This window comes from Trachinotus anak, unplaced genomic scaffold (genome assembly GCF_046630095.1).
Source record: "Trachinotus anak isolate AG129_WGS33_773 ecotype Australia unplaced genomic scaffold, CSIRO_AGI_Tana_v1 ptg000008l, whole genome shotgun sequence".
Lineage (NCBI taxonomy): Eukaryota > Metazoa > Chordata > Actinopteri > Carangiformes > Carangidae > Trachinotus > Trachinotus anak.
In genome coordinates this window covers 21,432,018-21,447,338 of record NW_027273859.1, presented here as the reverse complement: position 1 = coordinate 21,447,338, position 15,321 = coordinate 21,432,018, and the positions used below count along the sequence as shown (strand labels likewise).

Here is a 15,321-nt window from a genome sequence, read left to right as displayed (position 1 = left end):
ATAAGATTTGTTTTTTGCGTTAGCTTAAGTAAGTTACTTCACTTAGTACTTCCTTTTTTGTGTGTGTGTGCTTAAAGAGATTAGGAGATGTCACGATATGGTTGCAAGCAAACATTCCTTTGTCTTGGTTTGGACCATATTTAGTTTGCACTTTGAATGGCATCTCTCTCACCTGCCTAAACTTTAAGTGCAAAACGGACCGTTCAAACACATACAGTATGTGCCTAAATCATGTTGAGTCAATTCTCCTAATGTGTCTTTAAAAGTTAGAGCAAATTTGCGTCAAGCAGATGTAATGATTGAGTGTTATGTAGAGCAATGTGTCCCAACCTGGGGTCACAAAATGCATCTTGGGTGTTGCAAGATGATTGTGAGGATAGAAAGCATAAAACATATTTCTGCTACACAAAATAATGTCCATATTTCTTTTATTCTGTTGTTCTGCTGTTTTATTTTGAATAACTTGGTCATGTTACCTCTTCAGGTATCTAAAATTATTTGAAATAAACTAAAAAAAAAAAAAAATCATTCTTTGGTTGATATGCTCACAACAAATGAAATATACCTTTGTTTTGGATCATTACCGATGTACAGCTATGTTTTTGTACAAGGTGTGTTTCTAACTTGTCATTTTTGTCTCATAGTTAATTAGTTAATTAGTAATTAGTATTGTCAAGTCTCACTGTAAGTCAGATGCTGGAATTTATGCGGACCATTCTCCATCACATTCTCACTGGCTTCAGGAACAGCAGATATTCATGTTGTCACATTAGCCAACAGGTGTCAAAATAAAGAGAAAGGAAGTATGGCATTTTTCTATTTATCCACCTTGTTAACAGAGCTTTATTTTTTTTTTTAATCAAAACTCATTTTTAGTTTTAATTTCAGCTGAGTGAAATGGTCCTGAAGAGTGGAATCTCCTGTCTGTAAATTACTGCACCATTCACTACAGCAGAGAGCACCACCTAGTGATGGAGCATGAGAACTGAGTGTCAGAAAGTCCCTGGACATAAAGACTGGGTGTATAGACATGATTTGTAGGGCTGAGCTGACAAAACCACAGGAATTTAAAGTGGAGCAAATATTGCAGACGGAGCAAATATTGCAGTGTGACAAATGTGCTGCTGTCAGCTCTCAGGAATTAAAGATCAATGGGATTAAAGATAAGGGAGACAAAGAAAACGATGAATAATCCTCCCAAAAATGTTACTGTGCCAACTTTAATGACTGCTAAATGGCAAACATTTCCGTTTACTGGAAGTGGAAGTGTTTGACATGTATTCACTGGTAATGCGCCTTTGCAACATTGTGACGTTTTGCACACACTTCCTGTATGGGGTCTTAATATACGGAGAGTTGTGGTTCAGAACTTCATGTTCGCTGTGTTGACATGACAGTAATTACCTCGGGCAGGAAACAGTTAAAGCATCACCTACCAATGACCCCAAACGGAGGAGGGAAGAAAGCACAACACGGAGAAGGCTCTGTTTTTAATTCAAACACTGATCTCGCACAACCTGAAACCAGAGAACTGAAACACAAACGTGTGATGCCAGAGAGATGTGAAGTTTGGAGCTACTGTAATGAAAAAGAGATATGGTGGTACAAAGATCAAAGGAAAGCTAAGAACGAGAGAGAGAGGAAGAAAGACGAGATGCCTTTTATGTTTCTGACTCTGCCTTTATGACAGTAGAAAATGTCACTGTGTGGTTTTGAGGCAGATCAACGGTGAGGAAATAATACGGCCTGAGAAATGACCTTTAAGACGAAACCTTTCCACAGGACTTCAGCTGAAGCTTCAGTATCAGTTTAAGCTTTTGATATAGGAAGTGGTGAATCTGTCTGGTTGACAAATTGAATAATGTTACTTTGGTTTTGCTTTCATGCTAAAGAGATGGCTCATTGGTTTCAATAATAAAAAAATATTATGCCATGTTTTATTGCAGCAGAAGCAGATATCTATGGCAGAAATCCTCCTAGTATACATAAATTGGATAAAGTGAGTGTAGCATAAAAGAAGCCCAAAGATAGACGTTGTTAACTTGCAAAAAAAAAAAAAAAAAAAGAAAAAATAATTAACAATGGGGGTAAATTATATTTCAAACTTCTTCATTGTCTTTTTGACCCAGTTGAGCTGTTTTTCTGAGAGATAACTGTACACTCCAGGCTTTTTAATCAGGCCACACTTCTCTCCGAAAGAAGTGACTCCAGCTAGCCCTCCGCACAACAGCGGGCCTCCAGAATCACCCTACAGAAGGAATAATACATGATAGTCAATTTCAAACAGTTCAGGCACTGATATGAAGGGCGGTAGTCTGTTTTACTGTCTGCATGAAAAAAAAAAAAAAACCAAAGGCTGCTTACCTGACAGGTGTCGGCATTGTTTTTGCCGTCTGAACCAGCACATATCATGTCACTGGTGATGAAAGGTTTGTGGTTGTAATATTCAGGAGAGTTGCACTTCTTTCTGTCAATCACCGTCACGTTGACAGACATAAGGACGTCCGAATTTTGTTTGGCAACATTGTTTGTTTTCCCCCATCCAGCCACCAGGCAGCTGCTGCCAGCTTTTGGTTCTCTGACGGCTTTATCCCACTTGAGGCATTTCACTGCCCTGGTTTCCTTCACCTTTTTGTCAAGCTGGAATTTAAAAAGAAGGAACATTACTTATCAGTTCTGACTATTTTTACGATGCCTCTTCAGATAAATGGATGGATTTAATGGATAAATGGACTGATGGATGGACATAAAAATGTTTTGTTATCCTTCCTTTTGCATCCTTCCTGAATACGATTCCACCCATAAAATTTGAGTATCAATGTATCTATAATAACATGGGGACTTTGGAGGTTGTAGGTTTAACCAGATTATTTTTTGTATCATGCAGTATTTTAGTAAAATTAGTCAGCAAAACGTGAAAATTTTGCCGTGCTACTAACAAATCAGTTTCAAAATAGAACAGACTGAAAGCTTTAAAGGTCCCATATTGTATAAAGTGAGATTTCCACGTCTTTTTCTGTTATAAATGAGGTCTGGGTGCTATATTAATAGAGGGAAAGTATCAATCCACAGAGAAATACACCCAACAACTGTGCCTTAAAACGAGGCTTCAGGACTTCCATAACTTTGTGATGTCACAACTACACATCACTCTCAGCCATGGCCTAAGCCCAGCCCGATATCCGACATGGCAGGATTTGGTGAAAAACCAGCCAGAATTCATGCGGCCTGTCTTTCTGCTGCCAGTGAAAATTTCAGCAGCTGCATTTTGAACAAACTTCAGCAGGGAAAAGGACTAAGAATGTAAGAAATTACAGCAGTGAAGGCGACATGAAAGTAAACTTTGTCCAGTTCATGGGTTCAGATAAAAGACTTGATTTTGGATACAGTCCACATTTGTAGGAAACTGAGGATAAGCAGTGAAGATAAGCAACTGCCGGACTGTGCACTGGCAGTTGTGTGATTTGGACTAAATTTGGTTTGCACGACATCTCTCTCCCGCCTAAACAAACTAAGGAAGCAAATATTGATTTCAAACAAAAATGCTTTATCGAGGTTGCAGTTCACACCTGATTACCATAATGTCACCTTACCTTGAGCAACATGAGGTCATTGACCCTATCGTTTGCATCATAGCCGGGATGAGGAATAGCCTTCTTAACCTTTCGGACCTGCCTGAATTTCTTTTCCTTCGCTTTGATGGAGTGCACCCCCAGCAACACCTTCTTCATGCTGCAGGACCAAAAACACAGTATTGTGTTAGATTACCGTTCACATAACTGTGATCCTCAGAGACACATGCAGGCCCACTGTGTCGTTTTTCAGCGGTGATCGATGTTGAATGGAGAGTTTGCTGATATGACTGTGTGGCAGTTGTTGGAAGGTGTAAAACTGACTTAATGGGTGTGGACTGAAATAAAACAGTAATGTTTATTCTCACTTGCCCACAGTTAAACTTATACAGGCAGAATTTTCCATTTACACCTCTGCTTTCATTTCTAATAGTATGCGAATCTTCCTCTGACAAAGCTGCAGTCTCTGCCCTTGAGCACATTTTTTCCCACTCTGCCGCTTTTAGTCTGCTCTTTGTGCAACAAACAAGAGACGGCTAATTTAAAATGAACAGACAAAAACACCAGTGGTTCTCAAATGTCATTCATTCCTTGTTTTACTTTGAATAATAGAAATTTGAGGAAATTAGTGACACAATTCCCCAAAACAACATTATGTAGATTATGAACTGCATTTGTTTGTTTCCTTTTTGATTCTGTTGTGCAAATGAAAAAAACTGCCCAAAGAACAAGTACAAATGTTATGAGGCTCAGGGGTGCATTCTGTCTCAAGCCCTGTGTCTTTTGTGGTTTCTTGAAGTGAGTGATATTTGTGTTTGATGACAAACATCTGTCAGACGTTTGTCTAGCCTGTACTTTACATGCCATTTTGCTATCTGAATACTTTACTAACGTCACACGTGTTATTCTTTTATTAATCAGATTCTCTACAATGGCTCTGTGCCTCCAAGGAAGCCACTTTATTTTATTTTATTTTTTGGGGCATTTTTTGCCTTTATTTGACAGGACAGTAGAGAGGGATAGGAAAGGGGCAGAATGACATGAAGGAAAGAGTCGGGCCGGTTGGGAGTTGAACCGAGTGGTATGTGCCCGAACCACTCCGCCATCGGGCCGCCCCAGAAGCCGCTTTATTTTAAATCTCAGTGTGCAAAGCAGTCTCATCCACTGTCCATATGTCCTTAATTAAGTTAGTGCAAACGTTTTTTCTCATGCAAAGCCACTGACAAAAGATCAATTATTTAACCATGTCTCCACATTATATTTTCTATTAAATAAATGTTTATAAAGGTATCAGAATATTTTTTTTTTAAGAGAAATATCCAGTTTTGTGCTACAATATCTGCTTGTAATGACTCAGTCCAATGAAGCACCGTGTGGACATTTCAAGATGAAGATGAAATAACTAGTACACAATATCTTTTACACTGCCCATTGGAAATAAAAGATTAATTTTAGTGCATATTCTGAGATTTGTTCATTTTAAGAACATGCAGACAAGCGGCAAATTAAAATGAAATGAAATAAAAAATTAGTCGAGGAACAGGATGATAAGGCCCCCATTCATAGGGTACGCAAGGTCACTGAATTGTTTGATGAGTATGAAAATGTTGTGAATCATACGCTATGGCTTTCACAGTCAGATCACAATCCAATTGAACACCTATGGGAGATTTTTGATGGGAGTCAGCGCTCTCCATCATCAAAAATTAGGAAATATGTTTTGGAAGAAAGGTGTTCATCCCTCCAGTAGACTTCAGAGACATGTAGAGTCAATGCCAAGGAGCACTGAAGCTATTCTGGTGGAAGATGGTGCCCCAACACCTTTCTAAGACACTAAATGTTGTTTTATTTAATTCATCAGTCATGTGTATGTATTTTGTTCTTACTTTTGACAATGGGCAGCAGTCAGGACCCATGATGGATTGATCAGTATCCCTCCACAGATTGATGGTGGTCCCTCCAGCAAAGCCATGAAAGGCAGCGAATGTGGCTCCACTTCTTTTCCATCAATAATCTCAGAGCCATGGCCTAAGACAAAAAAAAATGTTCAGACAACAATTCACTGATTAGTCAGCCAAACAAAACAACACTCTTCACCAGCTGCACTGTGATACTGAAAGACAGCATAACTTTGGTTTCAGCATGTTTACACGAATAAGCAAAACTGCACAAAGCAAATTTCTGACATACATATAAAAAAACATTACTCACTTGACCGGACAATGAGGAGGACTGTGCAAGAAAAAAAAACACTGAAACCCCTCAGATACATTTTTTCTTATCTCTCTCTTTGAGGTGATAGTGAGATGCACTGAAGCCCACCTCGATGCACACGCCTGTATTTATGTGTTAAGCTCAAAGGATGTGGTCTGACCGTGGAAACGCATGAGTCAGCATAATGGACGTAAGTATGACATGAGAATTTATGAGTACTATCTTCATGCAGAAGCTTGTGGTAACCATTGCTGTCATTTACCGGTCATCACACCCATTTTATTCACAGGCTGTGTGGTTGTTTAAAACTATGCAGCTCACATAATCTAAAAGTGAAGGCTGCTGATATTCTCACCTACACTTATGAGTGATTTGAATAACGCCACGTTATGATTCAGAGGAAAGAAAGACTGCTGGAGAAAAGTGAAACATCTGACATGAAACCAGGCAGGTGGAAGTGAAATATCAAGGAATGCAGAATAAAGAAAAAAAAAACTCACAGCAAGGGTTTATTGCTGGAAGAATTGGATGCTAATTTATTTCATCTTTCAAATACTTTAAAGTTCCTCTTCAGACATGTTTTAAATGTTTAAACATTTATGTAAAAATAGTCTGCCATGATAAATATTAGTTTTCCATGGTTTTCTCACATAAAAAGTGAAAAAAAAAACTAAAATCTGGGCTGTAAACCATCTACACTTACCATACCACCCCCCACCCCCCCCACCCCCCACCCCCACCCCACCACCACCACCACCACCACCACCACCACGCTGCATATGATGAGCAGATGGAATGACTCAGCTACGTTTGACCCTCAGTCAGACACAGACTCAGAAGTTTTGAGGAGTTTATTGCGCACCAAAATCTGCAACTAGAAGACGTATCAGAACGGTAAGAGTATTTCATTGGCTGTCTGTTGTAGCTTGTAACTGGTAGTAGCTGACACAGTGTTAGTGGCAGTGCAAACTCTCGCTCTCTGTCCTGACAAGGTTTTAGAGACTATTGAAGGAGCAGCACATTTTAAGATGGTTAGTGTTAGAAGACACATCAGAGAGACTCAGTGGTTCAGCAAGGCAGCCATCATACACAGGTAAGTGATGCAAATGGACCGTAAACTAATTTCTGTTATGTTGTTATATTGTCACTGCTCCAGTTGGCTGTTCATGGCTCAGGCCAAAACAACCCTGAGGCCACAATAAAATGTCCTGGTGCTCCCTGGGTTGTCCGCAAATTAGTATGAGATAAATCTTCTCAACTGACTCTCTGCTTCAGGTTTCTCCAAATGAGCAAAAAAACAACAATAAAAAACAATCATGTCAACTATATTAAAATATTCATTTATTAATGCACCTCTTACTTACATGAGCAGCCACCAAAGACAGCAACAAGCAGCTTACAGTCAGGATATGTGAGTGTACAAGCATCTTGTGGATTTTCAAAGTCTAGCTTGCTACAGTAGCAAGGAAGTTTATTGTCTCATAATGGCTGTTGATTGAAAACTAATTTACTTAAAACTTAAACTTGTAAAACTTAAATTAACCTTAATTAATTATTTTAAATCTGTTAATCCATCCATCCATTTCATTTTGCTTATTCAGGTCTAGGCCACCTTAATTAAATATGTTGTATTCAGATAGTATTCAGCCCTTTTTACAATTTTTCCACATCTTATTATGTTACAGCGTTACACTATAACAAAAATTCCCTCATCAATCTAAAATCAATGCCCCATAATGACCAAGGGAAAACTGAATTTTAGATTTTTATTTTTTTTTCTTGCATTTCTAGTATTCAGGCATTCAGGTTTAGCTCAGGTGCCTCCCATTTCTCTTGATCATCTTTGAGATGTTTCTACATCTTGATTGGAGTCCACCTGTGGTAGATTCAATTGATTGGATTTGGAAAGGCACACACCTGTCTGCGCAAGGTCTCACAGTTGACGATGCATATCAGAGCAAAAACCAAGCCATAAGGTAGAAGGAACTGCCTGCTCAGAGACAGGACTGTGTTGAAGCACAGATTTGCTGAAGGCTGCAAAAATTTTCTGCTGCACTGAAAGTTCCCAAGAGCACAGTGGCCACCATAATTCTTAAATGGAAGAAGCTTGTAACAACCAGACAAAACTGAGCAATCAGGGGAGAAGGACTTCGGAAAGAGAGATGACCCAGAACATTATGGTCACTCTGGCTGAGCTCCAGAGTGTGGAGAGAGGAGAAACTTCCAAGTCAACCATCACTGCAGCATCGATCCCCACCGATCTGGGCTTTATAGCAGAGTGGACAGATGGAAACCTCCCCTCAGTAGAAGTTTGCAAAATAACACATAAAGCACCTCCAGAGTGTGAGAAAAAAGAGTCTGTGGTTTGATGAACCCAAGACTGAACTGTTTGACCTCAATTCTAAGCATCATGTCTGGTGGAAACTAGACGTGATGTTTAGAATTGGTTGTCTTTCTGGTAGTTTCTCCCATCTCCTCATATGATCTTTGGATTGATGAGGGAAAAATGTTCTTCTTTTTTTTTTTGGCATAAGGCTGTAGTATTACAAAATGTGAAAAAATTGAAGGGGTCAGAACACTTCACAGTATAACATTATTGTTATGCACTGCAGGAAAGTACTGAAAAAATATTATATATATTAAACATATATATATATATATATATATATATATATAGAGAGAGAGAGAGAGAGAGAGAGAGACAATAAATAATTGTGGGCTATATTGTCTGTTTTCCTTCATACTTTCATCCATTGAATGGAATTTTACTGATTGCTATTGATTCGGAAATAGGTAATAAATTGCATTTTGATACATATGGTGTCAAAAGCATGTTGAATTTAACAGGAATCCTGTAAAGTACATTTCTACTGTCAAACAAAGTATTACAGTATTATTACAGTATTATCAAACCCCAAGTATTACACCCCAAACAGAATGTCATGCAACAAAGATCTTTAAAAAAATAAACCTAACCTAAAGGCCTGAGGCTTATGAGAGCAGCAAGATTTGCAGTCAAAATATTTTCTTTATGTAAAGGGTGTTCATTACGTAAATCATAACTCTTGTGTTGTAGGCTTAGCTTAGTTTTTGATAAATCTTTCATTTTGAAATATTTGACTTCTTTAAATGTTGTTTCACTGCTTTGAAATGTGAATCCCCCAAAGGCCTCAGTACATTTGATACATTAGGTGTGATTTATTGACACTGTCTCCTAAAAAATGTGTTGAAGAATATATAGAATTCTATCTAATGTAATCAACATGCATCAATTGAAACAAAAAAAAATAACAAAAACAAACAGAAACAAAAAAACAACACAAACAACATAGAAATGCAAAGTGAAAATAATGCCTAGTCTTAATACTTTCAGAATTTGTAGCTGCATTCACATGAATGTTCCCCTTGAAATTCTATCATAGTATAGTTTCACTAAAACAACCAAGGCTTTAGTCACAGTTACATCTGGCCAGGGACAGCAGATGAAATTTATTTACTAACCTTTTGCATTTTGAAATAAACAGGATAGTCCCTGTGTGAAAATCGTGAAGAAATTTTAAATTTCCTCTTGACGCTGATTCGTTCTCCATGTGAAGGAGAAGGATTCATTCTTTCTCAGCTGCACTCACATGTCTCAATAATAAAACTACATTTAGACCATATTTCTAGTTACCTTTGTTGAATTTACAGTACTAATCCAGAACTGAACCTAATCTAGAAGGAAATTGGGCCTCACATGCAGATTACAATGTGTTTCCCAGCTTTCAGTAAGTCTTTTTGACCACTGCAATCATCCTTGTGTTCAGTCTGTCAGTTTCAGCGGAAGATATGGTAAGATGATAATAAATATGACACAAAAATACTCCCAAAATACTCCTACTCTTAATAGGAATTAAAATTAAAAATTAAAAAATTAAAAATGCTCATAGGTTTGGCCTTCTCTGAGTGTACAGCTTAGTGGAGTAGTGCTTCATTACTTTGGATTTTGTGGGTCATCTACTGTGACTACATATGTGAAGTCAGAGGCTGAAGTTCTTTCCCAGTCTGACTGTGGAGCCAGTGCTTCTCTGGCTTTACTGAGATGAACCGTATAAGCTGCTGAAGGGCTCTAGCTTGATGAGTAAGTACCTTGATGGCTTCATAATGTCAAGTCTTCATTTACATCGTTCATTAGTGACTGGCTACAGACTGGCATGATAATGTTAGCTAACTTGCCGTCACCAATATCATTGAGGTGTCCCACAAATGTTGCTATTGCTCGCTGGCTTACTGCCAGCATTGCTGTGGAACATATCACAGCTATGCTAGTGTGGGCTAATGGTTTATTTTTTTGCTTTTTTGGGTAACTTAATTCAGTTGTGCTTCTTGTTGTGTTTAGTGGTCACTTTCACTGGACTTCTTGACACCTTGCTGACTGAGAACGTGAAGAGAAGAAGCAACTGAGGTCAAAGACTGCAAAACTGACTTCAGTTTGCATCTCTAATACACCAAACCACTCACCTATGACCACATCTTCTTTTCTCACTGTTTTCTCTTCAGCGCTGTATTCCAGGTTAGAAAACTCATCCCTTTGTATTAATTGTATTAGTTATATATTCTACTTCAAATATTTCATGTTTTCATTTGTATGCAAATCTTGGCATCGTGAACAAGGTTACTAGAGGATGAAACAGCCTTTCTCTGTCATCTAAACCCCAGTATCAAGGATTTGCCTGTGAAGGTATAGAACCCCCCCCCCCCCCCCCCCCCCCCCGACACCTAACACACACGCACACACACCTCCTCCTTTTAGTTGATTCCTCTTGTTTTCTCAGGTATCAGATCAATAATCGTCTCCTTAGTTGACAACCCCACCGATGACACCTCATGAGCTGCCTCATCATCTGGAGAAGGAAAAAAGGACATTTGAAAGACATATATTTGACATGCTTGTTTGTGTGTTTGTTTTTCAGTATATTAATTTTCTTACACAAGAAAAGAGAGTTTTCTTTTTTCCGTATATGGCAAAGAATCCACAGTGGAGGAACCAGTGACAACAGCTTCAGTAACTTCAAAATGACAATGATGACTTTGGACTGCTGATAGGAACCGGCTTTGAAGGAGAAAAGAAAAAAATGTGTTACACAGGCAATTTTTTTGAGTGTTGATGAACTATTGTGCTGTATACTTCTATTGGAAAGGGGGATGTCCACATAAATAATCCCAACAAATGATGTTTTATATAAATATATATACATTTTAGCCCAGTAGCCAATCTTAGCATTCTCATGGTCAAACTGTAGAGGCCAACTTCCATTTAAGAACAAATGCCCATTGTTACCACAGTGTATGAAAACTTAGAGGGATTCAGTTTATAATAACATGTCAGAAATGGCTGGCATTTTTGTTTGATTAATTACTATAAAGCACAAATTAATTATCGAAATTGTTGATTATCAAATATATCATAGGCTAAGAAACCTGCAGCAAAACAAAACAGACTAAAGCTCATACAAAATTCATGGCACACAAATAACATTTAAGTCTGTCCTACCAGTTTTGACTTGTAGAGCTGTAGGGCCACTTTGAAGGATTGTTTTTCCACCAGTAACACCGTCTGGCCGAACAACAAAAGCAGCGATCTTGATGAAGTACTCAGTGGCTGAGGTTAAGTTGGAGATGTTGATGTTCATGAAGGCAGAGCCACCGGTGTAGGAGTAAAGGAGTGTGTCACATGTTCTGGTGCATGTCGTCACGTTGTAACTGTGCGGTGTCTTTTGCATAAAGGTAGAGATGTTCCAGCTAAGATTCAACTGATCAGCGCTCACTGAGTCCACCGCCACTGGCTGTGGGGAAACTGGACCTGTGAGTGAGAATAAAGAAGTCAGTCAGGGCAGTTTCACACCTGTAGTCCAGTTCATGTGGGCCGGTCTCATGTGGAAGTCTGTTTCCCCTTTGAATAGTGGTTCCAGTTTTGTTGCCTGCCACAATTGGTGTTTGTTAGGTTGTATGTTATGTTGTTGTTGTATGACCTCACAGACCTAACTGCTTGGGGTAGGGCTAGGGCTGCTTAACATCCAATATCACAAAAAATGAATGTTTGGAGTTCAGGCGGAGGTTAGCTCCAGGTAGGTGGGAGTAAATGCAATCATATTAATAACCTCACCAATGGCTCTACTCTATTCAAGTGCCCCAGTAAGCTGTGAGTGGTTCAGCATGCACGATACAAGAACCCTGGAAATAAAGCAGCTAAATGGAATTCAGCTATCATTCATTTATCATTCACACCTGTGCTTTTCTTCTACGACCTACCTCCTCGAACATAACCAATGATGGACAGGTAAATAGGAAAAAACAAAGCATCTTCTCTGTGTCATGCTATGCTATCAAGAAGCTTGAGGACAGGATTCTTTTTCATTATTATGTCTGCCATAACTGTCAGGAAATTTTTCCCTCTGCCAAAATAAAAGCCCTAACTAAAAGAGGTTGTTCAGCCTTGTATTTATAGTATATGCGTATATATCTGTATGATACACAGTATGTAGAGGAATTAATGTATATGTGCATATGTACCCATATATATGATGTTCCTAACTTGTAAATAATAACAATTAGGCATTACTCACCCTGACAGACAAACGTGTGTTGCTCATCACAGTAGCGAGCCAGCATCTTCTTGTCTTTCTCCAGCATGGCCTCCAAACTTGCACAGCAGCCTTCGTAGTTTCTCCTGTACCAGTGTTTGTAGCTCAACACCTCCCCACTCACCCAGGTCCAGTCAGTGAATATGCTCTGGCGCTGCAGACCAAGCCAAAAGCTGACTTTGTTTGTGTGCGTGGCATTGACGAGAGTGAAGTATTCCCCTTCTGTGTTTAGGACAGCGAGGTCCACATAGTGCCTCTGACAGAACTCCCAGGCTTTGGACCAGGACATGGGTTTCTGAACCAGGAAGTAATGTGAGGTGATCTGACCCACGGCTAAACCATGGCACATCACTGAGTCAGGGAATAGAACAGAGAGTTGCACGTGAGGCGCAAACTGCAACCAAAAGAGATGCAAAACGTCTAAACAGACACAAAAACAGAGAGACACAAAACCATAAAGAATCACAAAATGACAATAAAGAGATAAAAACAACAAAGAGATGCAGAGTGATTAACAAAGAGACACCGACCTCAACAGGATGCAACATAACCACAAAGAGACAGAAAGAGACACACAAAGCAACTACAAAGAGATACAAAATGTTTTGTTTGTGTTTCACAATGGGCCCTTTAACATGTACTGTATGTGCCCAGGGGGCCTGTCTCATAGAGTAATCTTTCCTTAAGTGCCGCTGCAGACACTCCAAGTCATGCTTGGAGCCCAGTCTAAAGATTCAAGTAATGTACTGCAGGTGCTGTTGTGTTCTTCTTCACATTTAAGTTCTTGTAATTATGACAGTCTGTGCTGTGATAAATCATACAGTTATAACTCAAAAATAATACAACTAATACAAATTACAACAGCTGTTGCACTTGGCATTACATCGTACAGGATTTCTCTAAATGGTGAAACATGATACCAAATTACAATAATCTGATGGAGTGGAATGTGAAAGTTAAAGATTGTTTGGAAAAGAGTTACCCAGAACAGCCAGTCGCTGCAGAATCGGTGTCTCACAGGCAAACATACAGACAAATCTGTGTTTTTTCCTGAAAGGTGAGATTTATTTTTTTTCATTCCTTTTACATCCAGTAGTATTTCCCAAATCTTACTGATTATACAGATTCTCTGCAATATCCGATGCATCCACTCTCATCTGCCTAAAGCTTGCTCTGCCTGGGAAGTTTATGAACGTGGCTCTGACTGTGCGGTGATGCAATAGGTGGAATAAGTGGGAGTGGCCATGTTGAGTGTTTACCTGTGTCAGGACTTTATCTCAACGGGAAACTTCAGACATCATGCAGAAAATGTGTCAGCTCGCCTACATTCTTATTTCCTGCTCATTTCCTTGCAATTATTCATTTCTCTAATGCCACTACAGGACTGTAATTCTATAACTAGACTTTTGCACCATGTCTGAAAAAAAACCCCCACATCTTTACTTTCTGATGGTAGTAGTGAACAGAAACAACAGGCTGGGCAAAACAAGTGTCTGAACAGGCTGAACAATGTAATGGCTGTAACGAACTATTATAGGAGGTGCTAAAAATACAGTCATGTAGCTCCACCCTGCAGCCTATTTTTAGATAATGTTATTTTGAGCGTTCTTTATTACTTTGAAATTCCAAAGAGATAATGAATAGCCACAACAAGACACGGCTTCTAGAAGTGCAAGAGGAGGAAAAATCCAAGACCTTACTCTGTGTACACCAAAATAATACTTTAAACTGGTTTGGGTGTGAAAGAGAAGTGTTTACAGGAAGAACAAGTATCATGTAAGAGTAATGATTCGGGCACCTCTTATCACAGGTAAAAGTAACCTCATTGCAAACAGACCATGTAAGGGATATCTCAGCAGCAGTCAGGACGCACATTCTTGTAGGAGACTTGTTTGGCCAAGTTATTCTTGCCCTGATGTGCAGTGTTTCTCAGTATCTGGCACTGATGGTGAATGACTCTCTCTCTCTCTCTCCATCTCTCTCTTGCATGCTCAGATGTCCATAAAGGCAGAAGCAGTTCAGGAGTTTTGATGTTGCTGCAGATACACAGAAATACTACTGCAGGCCTCTCAAGAGTGTTCATGGTTTTCTTTTCTGTCATCGTTTCACTTTTGTTCATATGTTATGTGCATTTCCTTCGTGCGTTCACTCTTTAGATGTTGTTGGATTTTGATTTTGCTTATTTGTTTTTGCCCTTGCAGGTAAGAGAAACTAGATTGGCAATTGCACTGTAAAATCCGTCACTACCTAACTGTTAAAAACACACAAATTACTAAACAATACTCAACAACTACACTACAGCAAAACAGAGGAAGAGACAACCTAAATTACAACTTTTCACTGTGGGTTCATAAAGCTCTGTTATAACATGTCATTATTTGTATAATATGCAAAATCAAAAAAGACTTGGAACTAAAAACGTTGTACTATAAAGTCAGTGTTTTGGAAAGAGTAGATACTTCACAGTAGGTTATTCTGCTGGAGGGATGATGCCTTTCGGTGTTTTGTGTTTTGTGTTGATGTTTTGAATTTTTTACATCTGCGGCTGCTGCATTTAACCATGAGTCTATCTCTTGATGAGAAGTGTGGTGGTGTAGTCTGAGAAACAGACAAAGTCTAAACCTCACATGTTGCACTATACCTCAGTGTACATGAACGCATTAGATGGGGGTCTTGCTTTTTTTTTTTTTTTTTTCCATGTTCAAAGGAAGTCTTCACCACAGGCACAAAGTGTTCTCTCAAGTCTGATCACGTATTTGCAAGTGAGGCATCTCTCAACACACATGCACTCTGTTTATCTGCCAGATAAAATCAAGTGGTGGCAGTTCAGACACTCCTGGCTCACCGTGGGAAGCGACACACATCATCAAGTACATTCACACAAGCCTGATAAAGTGAGAGCCACAACACGA

General features: G+C 39.0%; 1 protein-coding gene and 1 long non-coding RNA gene across 2 annotated transcripts; one reads left to right on the top strand and one right to left on the bottom strand.

Moving 5' to 3' along the window:
- Nucleotides 1-1,475: 1,475 nt before the first annotated feature.
- On the bottom strand, nucleotides 1,476-6,047 carry LOC139624381 (granzyme A-like). Its single transcript, XM_071483455.1, has 5 exons — nucleotides 5,784-6,047; nucleotides 5,459-5,600; nucleotides 3,594-3,732; nucleotides 2,365-2,640; nucleotides 1,476-2,248 (listed from the first exon to the last, which is right to left on the bottom strand). Exons 1-5 carry the CDS (start codon nucleotides 5,842-5,844, stop codon nucleotides 2,093-2,095), a joined length of 774 nt encoding a protein of 257 aa, XP_071339556.1. The 5' UTR covers nucleotides 5,845-6,047; the 3' UTR covers nucleotides 1,476-2,092.
- A 524-nt stretch (nucleotides 6,048-6,571) lies between these two features.
- On the top strand, nucleotides 6,572-10,295 carry LOC139624380 (uncharacterized). The gene is made up of 3 exons (XR_011691651.1): nucleotides 6,572-6,680; nucleotides 6,779-6,879; nucleotides 10,165-10,295. It is a non-coding gene; the product is annotated as an uncharacterized lncRNA (long non-coding RNA).
- The last annotated feature ends 5,026 nt before the right edge of the window (nucleotides 10,296-15,321 follow it).